This window comes from Manacus candei, unplaced genomic scaffold (genome assembly GCF_025592945.1).
Source record: "Manacus candei isolate 608988 ecotype Guabito, Panama unplaced genomic scaffold, ASM2559294v1 h1tg000027l, whole genome shotgun sequence".
NCBI lineage: Eukaryota > Metazoa > Chordata > Aves > Passeriformes > Pipridae > Manacus > Manacus candei.
In genome coordinates this window covers 8,588,836-8,614,967 of record NW_026138075.1, presented here as the reverse complement: position 1 = coordinate 8,614,967, position 26,132 = coordinate 8,588,836, and the positions used below count along the sequence as shown (strand labels likewise).

Here is a 26,132-nt window from a genome sequence, read left to right as displayed (position 1 = left end):
CACATTCTCAGATGCAATCTTGGCTCATCACACCACAGTTTGGAAGGTGGACCAGAGCTCTTCAAGGACCATAGGATCCTGAGATGGGATACACTGTTGAGCTGTCCTCTGGCAAAGGGTCCATTTTCAGCGTCTAATTAGGAAATGTTTCCTTTATAGACCCAGACAGGGATAGGAGGCAGTGTGCAGGTAAAAGAAAGGTTGTTTTTTTTTCCACTCCAAAATATTTGGTTAAGTGCTCTGAATAAAACAAACAGAAAGCTCTAATGATATCAAGGTGTAAATTTCTGTTTAACTGCCTAGTTACTGGCACAGATCCTTAGAAATCTCAAGGAAAGGTATGCTTTCACACAACAATATTTAATGTCAAAATAAATGTTAATGTTTAATATAATGCTTAATATAAACCCACCTCTCCAGAGTTGACCTCTCTGTGCTTTGTGCTTTTGACCAAAATCACATATTTTGCTTCTGATTCCTTCTGTTTCAAACTAATACTGCTCTCCATTTTGTGATTTCCCCACCCTTTCCATGAAATTAGCCTCTTTTGTTAACAAAATGGAAAAGATCATCTCACAGTGCATGCACTACAAAGCAAGAAGCTTCTCCTCTCTCTTTTTGCAGAAATCTACAGGGAATTTAAATAAGTCAGAAGTGAAGAAGAGTTTCAAAGGGCTTAGGTATGAAGCACAAATTTTACTCCTTACCATCTCGAGACATTCCCAGGGCAAGGCATTTCTGCAGTCGGCAGTGTTGGCAACGATTTCTGTTGGTTCTGTCAATTAAACAGTTTCTCTGTCTTGGGCAGGAGTAGGATGCATTGTTCTGCTGACTCCTCCTAAAGAATCCCTTGGGTGCAAGGAGAGATCATGAGCATATATGTGAGTGTGCGCACACATACACCCACAGACACACACATACACACACACACACAGAACCATGCAAATGGCTACAATAAATTTATTTAGTGCAATGCTACTCATGCTGTGGCTTTGCAGGTATGGTGGCCTTGCACAGTGAAATTAAATAACATTTACTTGTAAGGAGAATTTTGCTCATTCTGTAAAGAACGTAATTCTACTTCGTTAAAACTCAAACAATAATGTTACAGAATGCATTTTTATTGTGCAATATTGATCATGTATTATCTAACACTTGCTCCTAATAGAGGAAAAGCTTGTCAGCATTTGTAAAGAGATGAATTAAATGTACTTGTTTTGACTATTTTCTTCCTTTAATGAAGAAACTGGTAATAACTGTCACTGGGTACAAACAGCATTAGAAGCTGAAGTCTGCTCTTCAGTTTAACCTGGTAAGTGTTGATCTAATCTGGAGGGGCTATACCCTTCAAGAATGAAAAGTAATTCAAATTCAAGCTTCACAAAAGCACTAGGATATAATGACTGTATCAAGTAAAGACAACACACAAAGGAGAAAGTAACACCTTTAGATACTATCATGAGAAAGTAACGACATTTTCCATTTCAATAGAATACAGCATTATCCATTTTATCTTTGAAAAAATGTGTATTCTATCTCCTAGAAGGTTTTTTCTGGCTAGTTGTGAGTTATTTGGCTAGAGACCTGAGGGCTAGAGGGAAAGCATATATACCGAAGTCCTTACGAGCTCCTAGCTGCTAGGAGGTGTGCCACAAGCTGTGCTGAAAGGCACTGTTATGGTAGAATGGACATGAAATAGCAGTGGTGACAAGAGGAATGAAACCAGGGAGTGAGGATAAACAAAAATAAATAAATCTATTTAAAAATAAAGAAATAATAAAAAAATAAAGGTCAGGAGGAGCTGTTACGTCCGGAGAGAAAAAAACAAAGAGAAGTTCCTTGATAAGCTTGACACCTTTAGATGCAAACAGTTGCAGGATGTGTGGTGGGAAAGCTGAAGGACAGCTTAGCCACTGCAGGAGACTATGAGGAGTAAAAGAGCAGTAATATCATTACCAGAGTTACACCAGACATCGGAAGTGATACCAAAGTGGTTGTATCTTTCTGGGCTGGTTTGCAAACACCACTGAATGGAGCCAGAAAGCAACTGCTGACTTCGTTTACCAGAAAAAAACAGACTCTGTATCTCTGTACAGACTGATGGATGGTAATACCGAGCAATGGACTGAGAGCAGAGAGGTCAGGGCTTAATTCACTTGCTAACGGTTATATCAGAATTCTCATTCAAGTCCTGGCGAACCAAATGAGTGTGTTGTAGGGTGTCAGTAACAACAACAACAATTGTGTTCCACCAAGGACACTGGCAGCACTAGTTCTTGAAGTCAAGCATACGGAGGTTCACTTGAACTGGCCCGAGCTTGTTTTATCAGTGATTATAGTACATGTAAAATGTAATTAAATTTTATTATTTGCACTTTTGAGAACATGGATGTCCTCTAGAGGAACTCAGAAAAATTCTGGTGGCAACTTCTCTGGTCTTGGCTGACCAAAACTTTCCTGAAATTGTGGAGGTGCATTTAATTTAAGGCTAAATGGATGCTAATAGCAGATATTTTTACTCTCTTTGTTGAACTTTACAGACAATTTTGGTTTTGACTTGGGAAGGGTATTCTGCTTCAACCATTTAGACTTTAGCAGCATCTATGTCAATATGGATTTGAGAGAACAAATTAAATAAATGATGTTATAAAACCCCTCACAACAATTTAGCATTGACTGTGCCTTATTCTGCAGTGCTTTTTGTTCCCATTTATGTTGATCTCATCTCAGAAGAATCTGTTTGTTTCTTCTTTGCCCCTCTCAGGAAAAAAGGACCACATTATGTATCAAGGGTTACATAATAAAACTAATTTACAGCAGATAATTCATTTTTCTGAGGAGAATTTTGTGCTCTTTTTCTCCAGTATAAGATCTAAATGTTCTCTTATAAAGTAGAGATAATCCTTTCATTTCATTTTCATGGAATCTTTATATAGCATTGGCTATATTTACTTACAATAATTTCATTTTGCATGAAAAAAGAGGCAGCTCATTACTGAGGAGCTAAAGAGTTAAAGACAGATTTCCCAATGTTCCCAACACTGACAACAAGTCTTTCTGCATCGTGAACAAATCACTTCATCCACCACCCACAGTCAGTCTGAGAAAGGAAATGGCCATGTGAACTGCTTTCTAAATCATGACAAAAGAAGGGTAGCAAGTACTTTGCTCTGGGGGATAGGCAGAAGAGAGGGTAAAAGGCTTCTCAGCAAAGAAGAAGCCACAGAAACAGATGGGACGGAAACTTATCTTCAGGTTTTACCATTTCAGTAGGATATTGGCACAGATGCAATTTTCCTCACCGGGTCCAGCAGGTTATTCAGCATATGCAGGCATGTACACAGAACAACAGTAATATTTACGATGATCCTTAAGCACTTATAATATGGATCTGCAGCACCATAGCTAATGTAGGGACACGGAGTTTAAGGATTTCCTGTTCCTTGAAATTTGTAGCACCGCCACTGGCAGTGTAGTTCTTGGATGCCGTGTCCTGAAATGCTGCATCTACGGGGTGCCTGGCTCAATGTGTGTGCATGCTTCTGGAGTGATTCTAGCCTATTTCTTCCACATAAGACCTCCATTCTTAATTATTTCAGATTTCTAACATGTTCAGACAAAAGGAGCCAGAAATGACCAGTTACTAGTACGTGGGCTGAATGGTTTTTTAAATGCTGAGCATTTAAATGAAGAGCAGAGCTGCACTTCCTGAAACAGTGCTTACCTTAACAGGGAGTTCTGACAGTCTGAGATGGCTCCCAGTGGAACCAATCTGAAAACTGACATCTTTTTTTCACACAGGCTCACAAAACAAGATTAGACTAATTGATCTGATACTGCAAAACTGGCACAAAACCAATAGGGTTAAAACTGTCATAAGTGGAAGAGAAGCTCTTTATCTCAGTAAGCATTCTACTCACAGAGCTGACTTGTATCATCTCCTCTTGAGGCACACACAAGGGCCAACATTAACCCTAATTACTTCTACAGAAGACTATACCCCTAACTGTTCTGTGGGCACTGAGTGCTGAGAGATATTCCTTTTCTGCTTGAAACAATTTTCTTCTGTAGCTTTTGTGCCAGCTTTGTAGTATCAGATCAATTAGTTTAATCCTGTTTCATGTTATCATAATAAGAAGATGCTTATTTCTAGTCTAGTGTCACAATAAGACAGTGACACACTGCAAATTGTTCTCCTTACAAGTGTTAATGTTCCTGAAAGAAATCTGAACTTTACTAGTTTATTGCTTCTCAATGTGTTGGCATTAAAATATGTCTTTTGCAAATGGGTGCACCCAAATTTTCAGATTTTTCAGATGTTCTAAAATTTTGTTAAGCATTAAGTAAGTACAGACTTGAGATTTCACTCTACAAGTAGGTTCTCATTTTCAAGTGGCCCAGTTTGTGTGCTTCCAGATAGAAGCAATCAGAGATGCTGCCTCTCTATCTTTGCAATTTCATATTTACAATCAAAACTGAAATACTAACATGTAGTATGGAATTCTGGTTTTCCATGAATAATAATTTAATCCCTCAGATAACAAAATCACAGAGTATTTTTAAAGTCAAAAATTGAAGCCTTTTTTCTCTTGGCTTGTGGTCTGATTTGTGGTGTTTGATCTAGTGCCTGAGATAATATGTTAATATGACTAAGCAGCATGGAACAGTTTTATGCATCCCCACCCTTTTTTTTCTAAATCTCCAACTCCCAGCAATTGCCCTGCACTGAAGCCTATGCAGGAGAAGACAAAGGATCCTGCTCATACTGTAAGGCATTTTAACCTTTGGGGATTGCAATTTGGTCTGTAAAGAATGCAAAGGGGATAAACCAGGACCAAATAAACACCTGTAAGCTCTTAAGATGTTGACGGGAAATAATGTGCCAACTTTAATGCTACATAGGTTGTATAGGAAACAAGATAAGACATCCATCTCTCAAGCTGATTTCAGTTAGAACAGGTGTGACTTGCAGTTGCCAGCCTTGGTATCAGCACTTACACCGCATCAGATGCAGTTAATTCAAGTTTCAAACAAGGAGGCAGCTCTTAAGTCTATCTGACAAAAAAGAAAGCATCTAACGAAACTAGGCATGAAATGCATCTCTATCAGCAGTAGGCTTTACAGTCTTTGGCACCACTTGCTTGAAAGCATGTAAGAGTGTATTACTGTACAGAGACGCCTGAGGCTAATGCAGATGCTGATGAGTATGCTGTTTTAAAATCTCATACCTTGCAGCCTTCACATGTGATGACTCCATAGTGTATTCCAGAGGATTTATCACCACAGATTTTGCATGGTATCACTTCAATTTGTGCTGAAAAAGAAAACAAGACAAATATTTTGAGTACATAACTCCATTTCTTTTTCTCTCAAATGAAAATCTTGAAAATTAGAGCTAGAGAGCAGATTACTAGGTCAACCCCTAACAATATAAAACTGCTTTGTATTTTATGTGTATTTCTGAATGTTTTGGTGTGGCAAATTTTAAATGCTTCATGTTACGTAGTTTCTGCCATATCCCACAAAACTTCAAAAGTTTAAGATGTCTCACAATTAGTAAGTTTTTCCTCATTTTCGCTTTTTTAAAAAAATTCTTTTACTAGTTAATTTCATAATAATTTTTGCTAATGACAGTCATTAGACATCCTGAATAATAATCTAGATTGTCTTTTCTTACACATTTCCATTTTGATCAGGTAGAATTACATGGTATATTTTGATGCATTTTTCAAAAAAGTAAGAGGTAATGAAATTTTCACATCCTTCAGATTATGGCTTCAAGACATAAAGATACTAATACCACTGTCAGAGATGGTAGAAAGGTAAACTGCACAAGGTGAATGCTAGCAGGCCCTCTATTTTGGAAAGTCAAGCAACTGTTCCCTTGGAACAGCATATCCCAAAAGAACCCAGGGAGAAAGACTTTCATGGATGGCTAAAGAGACTTTAGTTCACCACCATGAGCTCAGTTTCCTGAGATGCTGTTTCTTATCAAGTACAAGGCAAAGCTTAGGCAAGCAAACCACTTTTCAAACTGTTTCTAATCCCATATAGAGGGAACTCCTTACAGTGAAGCATCTGTAGTTCTTTGGAAATGTTGCCAGGTTGATTCTGCTCAAAAATTCCTATGCCTTATCCCCACTGAGATAATAAAAATATTTAAACATGTGCCTCCAGGCACTGATGTTTTGAAAGGCTAGTTGGGTAACTGCTCTCAGATCTCTGCTTGAGAGTCACGGGGAGGGAGAAAGGCTTAGCTCTGGGACCACGCGCTGCTTTATGTTGACAAGTTTAAAAGACATGTCAATATCAGAGGCAGAACTGCAGTGAGAATGTGAGGAGATCTTGAGGAAAAGACAAGACAAGACAAAACACAACAAAAAAATGAAGGTACTTTTAATGTGACTTGCATATACCACTTGTAACTCTGATGGGAACAGAGAGAGAAGAATCAATCCTGTGACACTCTTGCATTTAGCTCTGTAAGCAATCAATAATTTCATACATGACTTGCAATTATAATCTCTACCTTCATGGTAAGTATTTGTGGACCATGTCTCAAAATACTAAGGCTCTGGCTTTCAAATAATATGTAAAAAATGCTTTAGTCTGATGTAAGTCATCAGTTGATTCAAACACTTATTCATAAATAACCATTCTATAAATTAGTAACTAAAGGATATCTGGGAAATTGCTACTATTGCTTACAGCAAAGACAGCATCTTTAGAACACAGAAAGCACTTGAGTAAGTTTGGAAAAGTATACTTTGCTACTGTCTTGTAACCATTTCTTTTTGTTCACAAAGCAGCAGAACAATCTCAGAATGTTGAGTCATTGATTTTAAAGGCCAGATAAAAAATGAAGCAGTTGTATTCTCAGAAGCCTCTTGAGATACTGTAATTAACACTGAGTGTACCATTTCTTTTGCAGATTTAATAATTGTCAGAGGCTACTACACCTTTTGAACATTCCATCTTTGTTTATGCAATTTTATGTTCTTTTTCTTCTTTCTTTCATGTATTACACCAACAAACAGTTTAGCGACCAATATTTCCAACTCTCTTTATAGCTATTATAAAGTAAGCAGCTTTCTTCTGAATTTCTTACATATATAAAATGCATTGACTAAGTACCACTTCTGAATATTAAGGCAAAATAGGAATGAACGAACAATAGTGGAGTCGCCACAATGATAACTTTCAGCAGCACAGGAATAGAACTTATTTTCTCTGAATGTATTAAACACGAGGAAGGAATAAGTGCAAAACTACTTAGCTCCACTTCGAAGGTCTTTCCACTTGCCTTCTTCCCTATCAACTCTAATAAAATGAGTAATAATGGCTCCTGCCTCTTTTCAAGTCAAACTCCACTTGAGTCTATTAGTTCAATCTTTCAACAAGCACATTAAGATGTCAGATAAGAACCTGCAAAACCACCATTGCCCTGATGTCTAACAAAACATTTATGTTTGGATACATGCTGCATTGTGATTGCTCCCCATCACCAGTTGTAGCTTCTTTTCTCAGCAGCACAGGGTCATCTCCCTACAGTATTCATCTCTTATTTTACGCTTAAGTTGAAAGTTCTTTAAGGCTGTGAACTACCTCCAGTTTTACATGACACTATACAAATTATAATGCCACAATGGAGATTGATTAATTCTATATGACCAGTAATAATAATCCACAAATGACAGGAGTACCACCTGGAACCTAATTCATTCTCTCAGGATAACAAGAAGTAGGGTGGAATTCTATCAAGGAAGCAAACACAAGGTCTTCTCACACATTTGAAATGAACACTCGGATAAGAACAAATATGTAATTAATAACATCTTCAAACCAAGTACACTGAGATGCTTTTTCTCTCTTTTTTTTTTTTTTTTTTTTTTTTTAACCAGCAAAAAGCTTACTCATGGTTAAAAAATTTATTATCCTAAAAGGAGGAAAATAATCAGGTTACAAAAGTTGTTATATTGGTGAAATTAGGAATGAATCTGTAACTGATACTGTCACTGTTAATTTTCTGAATTCCTCTTGAAAGAAAGGTAAGAGTCAACAAGGCAGCTAATGTGTCTGATGTGTATTTGTGGAGATTGTCACTCACATGTATATATTGTCTAACAGGAAAAAACAAACCTCAAATTTTATATAATTTCTGTTTTATAGCTGAGGAACTTCAGTTGGGAGAGATATGATTATAATCTCCCAGACCTGTAGCTTTTGTTTAAGGGGGAAAAAAGACTTGAGCCTTCAATATTTAGTTCTTGATCAAAAGAGGATACTAAAGCATGATGGACGTGAACTTTGAAGAGGAAGTCCTCTGTATAATTTGTTGATCCAGGGGAGATTGCACTTGGAAACTGAGGCTAATCAGAGAACTGACAGAGAAAAAAGACATTTGCTTCCCTCCTATCATCATTAAGTTGGAGTTCTCCAAAAAATGCTAGATTGGCCCAGTTCACTTTCAGGTTTCTACACCTTAGTGATTTCAAAGTAAGTATATTCGGCATTTTTATTTACTTGCCAACTCTACCTTTTTTATCCTGACCTTGGTAAGACATGCTTTTTTCCTCGCACATTACTGTCAATAGAAGTTTCCACTTTGAGTTAGACTGCCAGCTAGATCTTGCCATCCCCTTTGCTGCTGGATTAGATGTTCTGTGGTTTCGCAGCAAGACTTCAGGTGCTTTGTATTTAGTAACCTGAAAATATACAGCTGAGGATACTAGTTATGTTTACAGACTCTGTCAAATGTCATGCAGTGAGACCTATACTGTTAGTAATAGCTCGGCAAGTTAATTAATACCACATAATTAATTAGTGTGTCTGTAGACACATTTGCTGTCTACATACCCCAAATGAGCCATTAGAGTAAGCAAATATGGTGCAATTTGCCCAGGAAAGTAATGTTTTCATAAAATCTTAGCACTTTTGGACAGTGATACATTAAACTCTGACAGTGAGTCTGGACCTAAACTTCGTTAGAGCAACAAAGACTCTCTGCATGTACAGCAAAGTTGATGATTCCCAAATATGCCAGTCCTACACCTCATTAGTAAAGATGTACAAATTTCCAAGGAGAAGTTCTTGTATATCTTTATGTCTCATGGGTCAAGCATATTAGATGTGATCTGTATGTGATATGTAAAAACTTGTCATAAATTTCAAGGTAAGTGAAGTTTGATATTGAGAAATCTGACAGACCATGGCTCAAAACAGAAGTGGGACAGATTACTGCTAAAAAAGAATGTTTCTTGCATAAATACATGCAATTGTCATGTGTGATTTCTTTCATGGTCTGACAATCTTAGTGGAAGTTTTTTTAGTTTACAATCAGTGTCACTTGGAAGGTTATCTGGTGATATGTTTTCTTTTCTCTTTCCTCTTTTATGACTTTCCAGTGAGGGGAAAAATAAACAAACCAAACCAAAACCAAAACCAAACCAAACACTCACCCCACAAAACAAAATAAACCCCAGACCACAAAACCGCCAAAAACCTGAATTGTATATTTACTCTTCTTACAGATCAACTCTGCCTTTTATTGCACAGCTATTCTAAAGACTATTGGAAAAAAATATTTTAAAACCTGAAGTTTTTTTCATGAAAAGACTTTATGTAGTTACTCTGTGCATCCTTATTGTGTGCATTTAAAATTTACTGAAAGATAAAAACTTAGAAATATGCATGATAATGTCTGTAGACTGACCAGAAGTTTTAAAATTACATGCTATATATTAGCCTTTTTGCATATCAAGAAATATGCTTATGTCTGCACTGTAGATACATACTTTGAAGATATCTTGCATGAGCCAAAGGTAATCTCCAAATCGCTCATATTATCTGACCTTTTTGTATCTTATTGTTACACAGTAGTTTCGGAACAAGTCTGGAAAGAATGGTATGCATAGTTACCTCCCCTTACAGAGAAGGTGAAATCATAAAGAAAAAAATGAGCACAGTATAACAACCTTTTCCCATCATGATACGAACCAAAATAAGAAAAAATGTTTTGTTCAAATACTGTTTCTTTCCTTTCCAAAGTGTAACTACAATGAATTAATGGACTAGTGCTATTTAACAATTTATGAAAAGTAAAAAGTTGTTATGCTTGTGATGGTCCAAGAATATAGATGACATTTTCAGATAGATGTAATATCTTTTAATAGACCAAGGGATATGTTAGTTTTAAAAGAAATGCTTTTGGACCCCTAGCTTTTCTATCACACCTTAGATAGGAGCAAAGGACTTCAAGCTTAAAACAAGTTAAAGATAATTGCTCCAAGGTGAATTTCACTATGCTAATCAACTAGAAAAGCTGCATGATTTGCAAGGCTGGATGATTCTCCATGAAGAAAAGGTAGCCGTAAGCAAAAGAACCACAAGAGTCTGAAAAGCAGTGAGATAAGGATATATTTTGGATCACAAGTATTTTTTTATTTCCTGTGGAACTGATAATTTCAATTTATTAAAACCACTTGTGAATTAACAGAAAATCTGGATTTTCATGGGATTATTACAAGACAGTGGTGGTTTTGCAGTTTCCTGGACTCCAGGTAAATACTGTGCAGCTTTTTTGCCAAGAATGTCAGTGCAGCACTAAACGAAACACTGAAAGGTTAGGAACCTGCCAAAGGTGCAGAAATTGCTACCTAACAGCTTGTTTGTTTCTTTAATTTGGATAAGGCAGAGTGGCTGAAGTGCATAAGAAGCACAAGTGTTTAAGGCTGTCCTGGACTTTTTCAGGATGGTTCACAGGCAAGGAAGACAGCAGAAGTGAAACAGAACTGCCTGTATCCTCTGCTGGGCAGTGATGACTAACACAAAGTACAGCCCACTGCCCAGACCCAAAAAGACAGAACTCAGGTTCCCTTGTCAGAAGCTATGGCTCAAATCTTGAGCCTGACAGGCTGTGCTCAAAGAGGTCAGGAAGTGTCAAAGGATCAGTAAACTTTGACAGCTCACCTAGCACTACGTAAATCTGTACAGAATTATTTTCATTGTCTCTCGTAATGGAATTCTCTATATTAATCTATGAATACTTTTCCCTAGTAATTCAAATTAATGGAAGTTATGTGTGTAACCGCAAAGGATGGTGCTATAGTAAAACAAGTTATGACACATCAAAACCATGTTAGTCTGATGATTTGGGCTGAATAGATAAGTTAAATTAGAGTTATCTAATAAAAGTATCAAGGCCTTGTCTTGGGCCCCACAAAATGCTCGGAAACTTGCCTTATTCACAGGGAAAGATTATAATAAAAATTATAATAAAAAGGGAATATACAGGGAAAGTATATAATAAATGCTGTACAGTTCCTACTTCCCTCAAAGACTCAAGCTGCTGATACTACACACTTTCCCTAAAGAGATTATTATGGTAATCCCAAATATACTACTGAAGTTATCTTATATTTGAGCTCATCAGATCCAATGTTCTGCAAATAATCTCCAGCAGCTTTAGCTAGTGTTTACGTAAGCTGGTCAGGATGGCTGAGTACTGATGACCATGTTTTCTGGCATATGCAAAGGTCTTTCCTATGAAAATTATACTTAGTATTTACCCTGCCAAAGCGTTTGTCATAATTTGTGGATGTTTCATTTCAAATGTTTTACTATATATCAGGCATTTAGCAGGACAAATTGTACTTACTCAGAGAGCTAATTTTTTTTCCCTAATGGATAAATGAACTAATGAACTTGGCAAAGGAAAAGCTTGGATATCATGATAAATATTTCCAGTCCATTTTGCCTGTTGAAGCTGGCTGAAATGGTTATAGAGTACTCTTAGTGATACTCTTACAGTACACTTAGTGGTAACTCTTTACATTAGATATGCACAGGTTTCTGCTGTACAGTTACAAAGCCAAGCAGCACAGAGAAAGGTGTGGCAGGAACGTGCTGTGAATACCTCCTGTTTTCAAGGCTGTGGGATCAATATGACCTTATCTTTCCCCTCACCCAGCCAAGAGTTACTGCTTGCTGGAGTGGGATGGAAATGAACTTAAAACTTACTTCATCTTGCAGTGGAAGGACGATGTAGTGGTTATTCTTAGCTCCATCTGTGGCAGCATCCTCTTCTCCAACTCTTTGCTATGGAATCGGAGCTGCAGCACACTGACAATCTTTCAGTGTTTTCCTTCCACCCTACCTGCACGGTTTTGTTTGAATGTCCACAGTTTCCTGTACTCCCAGTAACACTCCAACTCAGAATTCTACGCCATGCAAAATTTTCAAGGGGAATGAGGACTGTTGCACTGTTCAGGACTCCGCACAGAGACAACTGACATGGATGAATTTGAATATTCATGACACAATTGTCACTGAACTGAGCCTGAAGCCAGCCTCTGGAACCAGAGGCTTGAAGTATAATCCTCTTTAATTCCTCTTCTACAAATGTTTATTTTCCAAGCAGCTTCTCAAGCACTTGCTACAAAGGGATGATAAAGGCTGCACCAACACCTGAGATGGAGAGCTAAGAAACAGCAGCATCATGTGGGATGGGTGTTAATATATCCTCAGCTTTTCCCAAATATTACATCCACAGCATGACTTTTCATCACTTACTGTAGCAAGTAAATATCACAATTATTACATTTCAGGAAATCCAGTCTTGGGAGATTTCATTGCTCCAATACTGAAAATTAATCACAAAAGGTAGCCTAGCACCAACCAGTGAGGAAGTGTATACACCGAGTCACCTGAACATGTACATTTAATTACAGAAAAGATAAAGGACTTTCAGGAAGACCTACACATGGAATATCAAGCACCACAGAATGTGGACTATGAAAAAGATGTGGAAATGGCATAACAGGGGAGTACAAAGGGTTATTTTGCACATCGAGAAGGAAAATTCTTGTCAATTCCTGCTTTTTTCTCATCCTGACCCTCAACACTCCTTTTTTGTGGAATGATTCTAATTTCTGGAATTTCTATACAAATTTATTTCTCCATTACAATTAAAAATGCTTCATTATATTGTTTTCTGACTACCTTATGCAAGATATCTTCAGAAAAATTTTAGGTGGTTTGACTATTGCAGTCATATACTTTGATTAACAATACTTGGGTGAACCACAGGGTATGATGCAACTTAAAAACACAAAGCATTTTATATATGAATATGTAAAATATATAAATATACATTGTATATTTGCAGTACTGATAAACCACTAATTAATGCAGCTTTTAATGTTAAATGTTTTACAGCTTAAAGCTTCTTGCCAAGATAGCTAATTGCAATGCTCAAGGAAAAGTTGAGAGGGAAGAATACATAAGCATAGTTTATATATTTATTTTTGTGAATGAACATGATTCAGTAGCAAAGGTTTTCTTAAAAATGGGAGTTGTTTTTAATTTTTTTTTTTAAATTTTAAGACACAAAATCATCAAGCTGGCTGCCAAAGAAAAAGAAGGGATAGGGAACTGTATTTCTGCTGGTACAGATTTTGGTTCTGATTTGCAGTAGGCAAATGATGAGTAATTCAACATACTCAGGTAGGATTATAGCAATGCTGCAAAATGAGGATCTAACTTGCATTGTCTGGGACTTTGTGTGACTGCCATCACAGTTAAAAAAACCCATTTTCAATACATTTCCCTGGATCACTTTCCTTGCAATACCTTCCCCCACACATTAGACACAATATAACTTCTAAAATGCAAAACTATAGGAGATATGGGCAACAACAATCAAACAATAATAGTGATTTCAGCCTGAAATGACTCTGAAATCTTCCTGATGTTGCCTTCTTACAGCTTTTTGAATTTCTTCATATTTCTGATCATTACTGTGGATTTTTACTTTTGCACATTCCTATTTAAAATCTTTGCCCCATCTTTTGAAAAGCATTTAAATCAGCTGGAGATATTCTTGGATTTGCATCTGCTGCCGTCTGAAAAAAATGTCATACTTACCAACTGTCTACTTACCAATTTAATCTGCCATCTTTTTAAACACAGTAGGAAGAACTGATCTTAGTAAAACTTCAAGTGCACTTGTCTCAAAGGTACACCTGGTATGGCAGATTTAATATTTCCCTTTTTATTTTTCACTGTAATGCCCCATATTGCCAATGAAGTGAAGAATAAAAATGTTTCAACTCACCAGTTGCATCAGGTTTTATTTTAGGTTGAATGTCACACATTTTGTTGTAAATAAATAAGACTTCCAGGAGCAGAAGAGTAGTCTTCCTACTAGCCTACTTATTCATAGTTACACCTGTGCTGTTGCAAAAGTGGAGTCTTAACAGACTGCATTAACAAGATTAAACGGAAGAAGTAATAAAGGCACAGACTGTTCCATTTCATTAAGGAAGGGAAGAAGAGTGCTGGAGGAACCAAGTAATGAAACAATATTTTCTTTTGATACTCTGCTAATGTGGAATGGATTTCTTATTCCAGTACAATAGTTTAAAAAATAGTATTTTTCTGTAAATTCTGAAAATAAATCTCAGCTTTTCTTTGCCATCGGTTTTCATTGCAGACATAATATAAGGTATGGAATATTAGAATAGTAGACATAAGATGTCAAATTACTAGAGATAAACCATCCATCCACCCATCTTGCAAAATGACACCCCTACCTGCAGCTAGAGCTAAAAAGTAAATTTTGTTCCAGTGTTTTTAGATGTCATGTGACAGACCTGTCTGAATTGCCCCCACTGAACATCCATTACATTAAAGGAGTATCAATTGATTCCCAGTTGCCCTAAGTTTGTGCAGTAAGGGGGAACTTAGGGGTAAGCTATTAGTATCAATCTCTAACAGAGCTGCTCAGAGCCTGTAACTACTAATTTTTTTCCCCCATAGGCTGCTAGAATGGCTAGAATTGCATCCTGATTCATAGGTTACACCTGCAAAGGTACGTAGTGGCTGTTATGCACCAAATGCAGCACAGCTGAACACAAAGCACTGCAGGATTTACAAAAGCTTTCTGACAAAAAACAAAACAAAATAAAACAGGGCATAGGCAGAGAGCATTTCTACAAGACAGCTAATACATTAAATGCATTGCCTCTCACTAATTCACTTTTCCCTTTTGAGTCTTTGTGGATTTTCTGTGTTTTGACAGAATTCCCCTCACCTCCCCATTACACATTCCCAGGTTCTTTTGCTGGAAGAGCTCTGTGAAGTTACTTCATTTTCAGGTAACCTTTCCTCACTAATCCATTTTCTTGTGTCATAACCTTTGCATAAACGACTTGTTGGAATAAGGGATTCAGATTGTAACAGTTCTGTCCTGCTATATGCATATTCATTCCCTTGGAATTCACACCAAAGATAAAACACAGAGGACTTAACTTTCAAGATTCAATAAGCCTGTTACATACAGAAGACTGTTAATCCTGCACACTATTTAAAAAAAAAGTTCAAAATTGCCATCTCAGCCACTTTGCTTTGAATGCTTGCTCTAGTTAGATAGAACAGTTGAGGAATTTTCAAACAAAAGAAAGCAATGCAAGAGGAAATACTAGGGGAGAGTTCTGAAGTTTAGGAAGATAAGCAGAATTATTGAAGATTAGGAAAAGTACAGAAAACAAACAAATACATGGGAATAGTCAGGCTGAAAAAATATTTTTCCAATAATTAGGAAAACATTATTTGAAGGATAATAAGAAACAGGATGAGTTAATTACTTATGATAACTCACTTAAATCTGCATAAACATTACACAGCTACTTTTAAATGTCTGTTCCTAAACCAGTCACATAGGCTACACATGTTGTTGTGGGATTATAATCCTAAAGTCCCAAATTCTTGACCTACTGCATTTTGATGAATTCCCTGGCTTGGTAAAAAAATAAGAATTGCCTCTCTCTATTATTTCATTAATGGAAGCCTTTGATGTTTAGGGGCATAATTTTTCTTAACTGGGTAAATAACTGGTATATAATTTTCCTTCTGTTGCAACAGCATTTCACTCTGCTGAAGTACTGATTGCTTCACAAGGTCTTTAAGTCTCACTGTTCCATAAAATATTACAGTTCTCCATTAGACACACTACTTTCCTCTCAGATAAAAATCATGGATTGAAGAAATGGCCAAAAGAAATTAACAACATTTAAGAGGTTTTTTTCCCTCTTCTGCCTCTCTAATTTGTGTAAATGAAAATTATTTCTGCATGAGTCAGAAAGAAATCAATAGATTGTTGCCAAATATTACAGACCCTTCTTATGCAGGATATATACTGGTACTATATATATAACTGGTACTGAGCAATGATTCCAGACACACTGACCTTCAAGTCAAGAACTATCATTTGACTAGCAGCCTAATAAGAAACGTCCTGTTGGGTGTGCTGTGCCTCTACAGGCATCAGGGCAGGCAGAACTTGGATGCAGAAGTCTTAGGCAATGTTCATATTTTGTAGTGAGACCTGAGTTTCAGAAGAAAATGGCATTATTTTAACTCTTACAGAAATATAATGATACAACACAGTTTTCAGCTGTAAGTTTGTATTTCTGGAAATGTGCCCCACTGACTCTCAGCTGAAAAAACCCTACATTGAAGAATAATTAGAGGAGCTGAACAAATATAAAATGAAAACTACACTCATCTGCAGCACAGATTAAAGCAAGCTCTAACATCCCTGCATTGCTAGCTACCTTTTGACCAGGAAGCTTTCTTATGAGCTGGCTTAATAGCCTGAACCAACAGGCAGTATGAATAAAAGGGATCATCATGCTTTGCTTTCTTTTTAACTGTTGCCTGTGTTCACTTCTGCCTGATGATGTTCAACAGAAAATAGATTTTTGTAATATGATATAATTTTTTGAGATAATAAAGGCAGGAGCTTGACACCAATGAGCACTATGGAAACCTAAATGAGTTAATTCTCTCATCATTCTAATTTGCTCAGCAGTTAATAGCATCTTATAACACAAGCAATCACAGGATTAACTATGGAAATGAGGAATGTAAACATTTATCTCAGTAATTTAGAAAGAAAATAAGCTATAAAAGTTGTTGTACACAAACTGATTTTAAAAAACCCCACAAAATTAAGAACATCCTCCTGAAAGACAAAGGTAGTCAAAGCCATTACTTCTTTTTGGAGAAACTACAAATACTCGAGAAAATGGTCTGCTGAAGCCACCCTGTGCACTTCGATAGTTCAGCGAGTCCTTCAGCTTGTTGCAGATAAAATTTTTTTTGGGTCATAGGCCTGGTAAAAATTATATGGCTAAACCAAAGACAACTTGGCCAACACTTTAGAGATAACAAATGTAGAGATTATGAGGGAGGCACAGTGGGATTCACTTCCGTCTACCTGCCTTACTCTTGTTAAGAGCAGACACAAGATGCACCCTGTCCTGGTTCCAGCCAGGACTGAGCGAATTTTTGCGGTAGCTAGAAGGGGGCATCGCCAGGACCCAGAGGTTATTCTATACCACCTCATGTCATTGCTGAAGGAGGAGGGAACAGAGTCTCTTCCAGGGAGAAGGGCTTCCTTTCTGTCAAGTAAACCTGGTGGAGGGAGCAGCCAGGTAGTGGCAGTTCTGAGCCGGAGGGTGAGGTTGGGTAACGCCGGTTCTGAGCAATCACATATGAATCTTGTGCAGTATGTTATTAGTATTGTTGCTGTCACTGTTGTCTTATCTCACTGCTGTTTCCAGTAAATTGTTTTTATCTCAACTCACAGTCTTTGCCTTTTGTGCCTCCAAGTCTACTTCCCAGCCTGCGATGGGGGGATTGTGAGAAGGAGTGGGGCAGGTGAGAGAGCGAGCACCAGGTGGTTTAGAGAACCTCAGTGGGAGCACTAAACTGGGGAGTACCGTTCCCATTACAGCCTAATTTGTAACCCAATATGGGGCTCCAACAGTTCAGATAACAACAGATCTGAGCATAGTTAAGGAAAGAATGCTCTTGTTGCTAAATCAGCCAGATTTCCTCAGTGCAGTCACACCACACTTAGAGTCAAGGACGGTTATTGAGAGATCTGCCCCAAGGGTGGATAGTCATGAGTGGCATGTAATGTGGGAGAAAACGGGCCAGGTTTTGAAGGATTATTCTGCTCCAATGGTTTGGAAGCTCATCCTTGAACAACGACAGGACCCTAATAAAGTGGCAGAACATTTGAAAGAAAAACGCTGCGGCAGTTACACAGAGGCACACTGATGTGCTGGGCCCTGGCTACTATTTATCAGACACTGCTCGTCACTGCATGGCACCCTCAGGGGGAGGAGGAGGAAAGCAGACCAACAGGCACCACGGCCTCTCAAACTGCAGCTGAACTAGAGAAACAACTTCTCACGTCAAAAAGCAGAAGAAATCCAAGACCAAATCAGTTCACTTAGCGAAGGATGAAGAGGAAGTAGGGCCCTCATAACAGGAGGAAGAAGTAAGGCCAGAGATCCCTATCCCTGGGTGAACCGGAAGATAAGCAAGAAGATTTCAGCTACAGGTTGGGTGAGTCCTTGGTGACCTGGCTGCTCCGATGATGGGATACCATAGCCTGTGATATGGAACTAGATGGTAGTGAAGTCAAGAAACTGGGATCCCTCTCCCAGGATGTGGATATTGACAAGGGGATTGGGAATAGGACAGAAAGTCTCTGCCTTTGAAGGCAACTCCTGCCAAGTGTTGAGGAAAAGGATAATCTAGTAGTGTGCCTAGCCAGGTAGGATGCCTTGGAGAAATTTATCTGTATCTGAGAGAATTAGCTGTGCTGGAGGTAATCAGTAGGGATTCAAATAATGATCAGTCTCCTAAAGATCCAGAGGAGGTCCAGTGTACACAATCCACGTGGTGGAAGTTTGTATGAAGTGTGCCATAATCATATGCCAACTCATTGGCATTGATGTCAATGGAAGAAAGAGAACAAACAGTGCTGACTCTGGTACTCTGAAGAATATCTTTTTTCCACTCTACCGACCTGTGCCTTGGCTGTAGAAAGACTGTCCAAGATTGTGGACAGATTCGAAAGACTTGATCAAGTTAGAAAAATATCCCATGCACCACCAGTACAGACTACAGTGTCTGCTACTGGGAGCAAGAACCCTCCTGCTTGAGAGAGGGTACACACCGTGTGGTTTTTTCTGTGTGAGCACAGGGAGGACATGAGGAAAGATTCTTAAAAAACGTAGATGACGTTATGGAAGAGGTCCTAAAGGAGCCCACTCAAAGATGCCTTCCTTGATCTGCTGATTGTCAATTGAGCAGATCTTGTGAGAGAAGCGGAGACTGGTGGCTGTCTTGGCCACAGTGACTACAAAGCAATTGAGTTTAAAATCTCAGTTGACAGGAGGAAAAGTACCAGCAAAATCTCAAGTCTGGACAAGAAGAGAGCAGACTTTAGGCTGCTCTGGGAACTAGTAAGTAAAGTACCACGGGAAGATGTTTTTACAGGTGTTGGGGTCCCTCAGTGCTGGTCACTTTTTAAACATCACCTCCTACGGGCACAGGAGCAAGCAATTCCCAAATGTCAGAAGTCAAGCATGCAAGGCAGAAGGCCGGCATGGCTAAGCAGGGATCTTCTCTTGGAAATAAGGCAAAAAAGGGGGGTGTATGTCCAGTGGAAGAAAGGTCAAGTGACATGGGAACAATTCAGAGATGCTACTTGCCACTGCAGGGAGAAAATTCCTGTGACTAAAGCTAAATTAGAGTTGAAGGTGGGCAGAAATGTGGAGGACAATAAGAAAAGGGTTTTTCAAATATGTTAGTGGCAAAAAGCAGTGTAGAAATAACACTGGCCCGTTACAGGATGAGGATGGTCACCTTCCAACCAGGGACAGAGACAAGGCAGAGGTATTTGACGCTTTCTTTGCCTCTGTCTTCAACAGAGATGACAGAACAAGGTAGTCTCAGAGCCCTGAGCTGGAGGACCGTGACTGTGAGATTGATCAATTTCAAGTTGATCCAGAACTTGTGTGAGATCTGATGGTCCAGCTGGATCCCTACAAATCTATGGGGCGTTATGGGATTCATCCCAGAATCCTCAAAGAGCTGGTTGATGTCATCATAAAACCTCTCTTGATGATTTTTGGGCAGTCATGGGAATGTGGAGAGGTCCCCGTTGACTGGAAGTGGGCGAACATCGTCAGAATTTGCTAGGAGGAGGAGCATGGAACCACAGGCCTGTCAGTCTCGCTTCAGTGCCTGGTAAAATCATGGAAAAGGTTATTCTGGGAAGTATTAAAAAACACCTGAAGGACAATGCAGTCATCCATCACAGACAGAATGGCTTCATGAGGGGGAAGTCCTGCTTCCCCAACCTGATTTCCTTCTATGACAGGGTAACCCACCTAGCTGATCAAGGGAAGCCAGTAGATGTAATCTTTTTGGAGTTCATCAAAGCTTTTGATACTGCCTCTCACAGGATCCTTCTTGACAAAATGTTCAGCACACAGCTGGATAACCGTGTTATGTGATGGGTGAGCAGCTGGCTTGCAGGTTGGGCACAAACAGTTGTAGTGAATGGGGTGACATCAAGGTGGTGACTGGGCACTAGTGGGGTTCCCCAGGGTTCCATTCTCATCCCAGTTCTCTTCAACATCTTCATTAACAACCTGGATGTAAGGACTTGAAGGAATACTAAGTAAGTTTGCCAATGACTCTAAACTGGGAGGAACTGTGGACTGCCAGAGTAGTTCTACAGAGAGACCTTGGCAAATTAGAGAGATGGGCAATCACTAACTGTATGAAGTTTAACAAGGAGAAGTGCCAGATTCTGCACCTGGGACAGGGCAATCCTGGTTGTTTGGATAGATTAGGGAACGAGAAGCTGAAGATCAGAACTGTGGGAAGGAACCTGGGAGTTCTGGTTGATGGTCAGTTGAATACGAGTCAGCAGTGCCCTGGCAGCCAGGAGGGCCAACCATGTCCTGGGGGGCATCAGGCAAAGCATTGCCAGCCAGGCGAGGGAGGGGATTGTCCTGCTCTGCTCTGCACTGGGGCGGCCTCACCTTGAATTAGTTTGCAGTTTTGGGCACCACAATATAAGAAAGATATCAAGCTATTAGATAGTGTCCAAAGGAGAGGAACGAGGATGGGGAAGGGTCAGAAGGCTGTATAAGGAGCAGCTGAGGTCACTTGGCGTGTTCAGCCTGCAGGAGACTAAGGGAAGACCTCACTGCAGTCTAAAATATCCTCACACATTGTAGGGAAGTGGAGGGGCAGGTACAGACATCTTCATCTTGTGACCAGTGATGGGACTCAAGGAAATGGCCTGAAGTTGTGTCAGGGGAGGTTTAGGCTAGAAATTAGAAAGAGCTTGTCTACCCAGAGGTTGTTTGGGCACTGGAACAGGCTCCCCAGGGAAGTGGTCTCAGCAACAAAACTGTCTGTGTTCCAGAAGTGTTTGGACAAGGCTCTCAGGCATATGGTGTGATTCTTGGCATGTCCTGTGCAGGGCCAGGAGCTGGACTCGATGTTCCTGATGGGTCAGGAACCAACTCAGCATATTCTATCCTTCTATGATTCTATTAAATGGGATGGAAAATCCACCTTTGCCCTAGCAGCATGGGTACGTGAGTTGAAAGGAAATTCTTCAAGGATAAATGTAACTGTAGTTTCCAGTGGGCAAGTCCTCACACAGAATAGAAGGGCTGATGTTACTTCCAATCCTTTTGAAGGGACCTCCATTTCATATTTACAAGGGGTAAGCAACAAGTACTATGATCAGAACTAGAAGGGCCCTTCCTCCAGTCAGGTGGGGGAAAGGGACAATTGGATCTATTTGCCTGTGTAGATCCAATGGCCTGGCACATCACACCCACAAGAATATAAGGTTTTAGTTGACACTGGTGTGCAATGTATCTTGATGCCATGAAGATATGTAAGGGCAGAATTCATTTCGATTTCTGGGGTGACAGGGGGATCCCAACAGCTGACTGTACTGGAATCTGAGGTGAGCCTGACTGAGAATGAACTGCAATAACTCCCCATTATGACTGGCCCAGAGGCCCCATGCAGTCTTGGCATAGATTATCTCAGGAGATGGTATTTCAAGGACCCAAAAGGGCGTGGTTGCTCTTCTGGGATAGCTGCTGTGGAGACAGAGGAAATTAGACAACTGAATACCTTGCCTAGTCCCTCAGAGGATCCTTCTGCTGTGGCATTGCTGAGGATTGAAGAAAAATGGGTATTGATCGCTACCACAACAGCACACCATCAACAATACCGCATCAACCAGGACTCTGTGACCTCCATCCATGAGATGATTTGTGAACTGGAGAGCCAGGGAATGGTCAGCAAGACTCACTCACTCTTTAATAGTCCCATATGGCCAGAGCGTAAATGCAATGGAGAGTGGAGACTGACAGTAGACTATCGTGGCTGAATGAAGTCACACCACCACTCAGTGCTGCTGTACAGGACAGCCTGGAACTTCAGCAGGAACTGGAGTCCAAGGCAGCAAAGTGGTGCCACCATCAACATTGCTAATGAGTTTTTCTCCATTCCTTTAGCAGCAGAGTGCAGGCCACAGTTTACCTTCACCTCCAGGGGTGTCCAGTACACCTGGAACTGACTGCCCCAGGGATGGAAACATAGCTCCATCATCTGCTATTGACTGATCCAGACTGCACCGGAAAAGGGCAGAACACTTGCAATACATTGATGACATCATTGTGGGGGGCAACACAGCAGAGAAAGTTTTTGAGAAAGAGCAAAGATAATCCAAATCCCACCGAAGACCAGTTTTACTGTACAGCAAAGTGAAGTCAAGGGACCTGCCTAGGAAATTCAGTTTTTAGGAGTAAAGTGGCAAGATGAACATCATCAGATTCCAATGGATGTGGTCAACAAACCTGCATCTATGTCCCCACCAACAAGCAAGAAGGAAGCACAGGCTTTCCTAGGTGCTGTGGGCTTTTGGAGCATGCATATTCCAGATTAGAGTCAGACTGTAAGCCCTCTCTATCAAGTAACCTGAAAAGAAGAACAATTTTAAGTAAGGTCCTAATAACAACAAGCTTTCGAACAAATTAAACAGGAGATTGTTCAAGCAGTAAAACTTTGGCCAGTCAGGACACAAGAAGATGTGAAAAATGTGCTGTACACTGCAGCTGGGAAGAACTATCCTTCCTGGAGTCTCTGGCGAAAAAGTACTTGGGGAGACTCAAGGGTGATACCAGGGGTTATGGAATTGGGAATAAAAAGGATCTGAGGGCTGTTACATCCTAATTGAAAAAGAGACATTGGCAGGTTAGGTGGGGTTTGAGCTGCTTCAGAAGTGATTGGCACAAAGCACAGCTCCTCCTCACACCCCAGCTGCCAGTGCTGGGCTGGATGTTCAAAGGGAAAGTCTCCTCCACACATCATGCCACTGATGCTATGTGGAGTAAGTGGATCTCTCTGATTACGCAGTGAGCTCGAACAGGAAATGCTAATTGACCAGGGCTCTTGGAAGTCTTCACGAACTGGCCCAAAGGTGAAAATTTTGGATTGTCATCAGAAGAGGAGGAAAAAAAGGTGAGATGTGCTGAGGGGCCCCCACCATATAATCAGCTACCAGAAAATGAAAAGCAATATGCTCTCTTTACTGATGATTCCTGCATATTGTAGAGATACATCAAAAATGCAAAACTGCTGTATGGTGTTCTACATAGTGAGTCACAGAAGCTATTGAGGGACAAGATGAATCAAGTCAGGTTGCAGAGCTGAAAGCCACCCAGCTAACTTTAGATATCACTGAATGAGGGAAATGGTCAGCGAAGTACCTCTGGACTGACTTGTGGATGGTAGCAAATGCTCTGTGAGGTTGGCTAGACTGATGAAAAAAGGCCAACTGGCAGCACAGAGGAAAATTCATCTGGGATGCTGAATTGTGGCAAGACATCACTGCCAGGGTAGAGAAGTTGTGTAGATGCACACGTACCCAAGAGTTGGGCTACTGAAGAACATTGCAACAATAGACAGGTGGATCGGGCTGCAAAGATTAAAGTGTCTCAGGAGATCTGGACTGGCAACATAAGGGTGAATTATTTCTGGCTCAGTGGGCCCAGGACACCTCAGGTCATCAGGGAAGAGATGTAACATATAGGTGGGCTCATGACTGAGAGGTGGACTTAACCGTGGACACTATTTCCTAGGTTATCCATAACTCTGAAACACTTGTTGCACTCAAGCAGGCCAAGCAGGTTAAGCCTCTGTGGTATGGTGGCCAATGGTTGAAATATAAATATGGGGAGACCTGGCACATTGATTACATCACACTTCTGCAAACCTGCCAAGGCAAGCCTACATGCTTACAATGTTGGAAGCATCCACTGGATGGCTGCAAAAGTACCACATGCCTCACACCATGGCTGCAAAAGTACCACACACCATGTCTGAAACACCATCCTGGGCCTTGCAAAGCAAGTCCTGTGGTGGCATGGCACCTCAGAAAGAACTGAGTTGGACAACAACAGCCTCATAGACATCTGGACCAGACAGCATGGTGTTGAGTGGGTATACCATATTCCCTATCATGCCCCAGCCTCTGGGAAAATTGAATGGTACAATGGACTGCTACAGTGAAAGCAATGGGTGGTGAGACCTTCAAACATTGAGATCTACATTTAGCAAAGGCCACCTAGTTAGTTAATATTAGAGGCTCCCAAAAATCAAGCTGGCCCTGCCAATTCAAAATACGCATGTACCATAAAAGGGGATAAAGTTCCTGTGGTGCATATGAGGAAGGTGTCAGGGAAGATACCTGGATCAGTCCTACCTCAAGCAAAGGCAAGTCCATCCATGGCATTATTTTTGCCCAAGGACCTGAGTGCACTTGGTGGGTAATGCAGAGGGATGGGGAAATATGATGCGTATCTCAAGGCGATTTGATTTATGGGTGACAACAGTCTGTAATGTTGAATTTAATAATACTGGTTGCTGAATGACGCTGCCACTGGATGCCATAACTACTGTGTGTATGGACTGCTCCAGATAACCAGTCATGAACTTCTGATGCAGCTTGCAACCAGCTGGCAGCACACCAGCCCTCCTGGAAGTTCTGGAAGACATCTAGGATGGTTAGAACCCACAGTCATGGTCTAAATGAACTCAACAAACATCTTGGAGGGACAGCAATTGATCATGGAAATGATAACTGTGCTTGTGTACATATGTATATAAATGTATATAGTTGGAAGGTATAGGATCTAGGAATGATGTAGATGGTATAGAATATAGGGTGGATAACATCTTGTTTCCAGCCAGGACAGGGTTAATTTTTGCAGCAGCCAGGAGGAGGCATGGCTAGGATCTGGAGGTTATTTTATACCACCTCATGTCATTTTATACCACCTCGTGGTTGGAGGAGGGGGGCAAGGGAGGAGAAAGGCTTCCTTATGGTCAAGTAAGCATGGCAGAGGGAACAGTTGGGTAATGCCAGTTCCAAGCTGGAGGGAGTTGTCAGGTAACAGTGGTCAGTTTCAAGTAATTGCATGAATCGTTTACCTACCTTGTACCCTCTGTCATTAGTATGGTAGCTGTTACTGTTTGTTTTCTCATTTTATTGCTGTTTTCAGTAAACCATTCTTATCTCAACACGTGATTTTCACCTTTTATGCCTCCAATTCCCCTCTCCAACCTGCAATCAGGGGAGGGGGCACAGAAGGCGTAGGAGGGAGTGAGCGAGCGGCAAATGGAGAGTTTCAGTGGGAGCACCTATTTGAGAGTACCATTCCTATACCAAAACAAACCTGCAGATAAAATTTTATTGCTCTTGCTATTCTTGATAATTTTATCAGAACATATCCAGCTGTCTGTGGAGTAAGCAAAATTAAAAAAAATGTGTGTGTGTCTGGGCACAGGTAAGATTGTACTGGCTCAGAACCTCATTTGGTATGAACCGGTGCAGGGTTGCTGAAGTTAGTGAAGGTGTGCTAAATTGTATTCACGTGGGTCAAGTTCTCTTCTCATTTATTCCTATGTAACACAACAGTTGAAAAATAAAGAGTGCTATTACAGAGGCTGTAAGTCACTGGATCGTTCTCCTCCTGAAGGCTGCATATGTTACATCCCCCTGGTCTTAACTGCCGTAATTGTAAAAAATTGAGCAGCAGCGTCTAAGTGTGGCCCTGCACAATTTCAAAGAAGATACTTTTGTTCATTCATTTTAGGAAGTAGGTACTGTCCTTGGGGAATGCTATGAGATGAACCTTGCTCTCTCTTTTGCTTTTTATATTCTTCAGCCA

General features: G+C 40.0%; 1 protein-coding gene across 1 annotated transcript in view; it reads right to left on the bottom strand.

The window, feature by feature from the left end:
* RORB (RAR related orphan receptor B) overlaps positions 1 to 26,132 on the bottom strand; it is a 144,947-nt gene that overhangs the window by 37,079 nt on the left and 81,736 nt on the right. Inside the window, exons 2-3 of the mRNA XM_051789417.1 lie at positions 5,229 to 5,314; positions 708 to 849 (exon numbers count right to left, since the gene is read on the bottom strand). Coding sequence (XP_051645377.1) covers positions 708 to 849; positions 5,229 to 5,314 — 228 coding nt within the window. The remainder of the gene's footprint in view (positions 1 to 707; positions 850 to 5,228; positions 5,315 to 26,132) is intronic.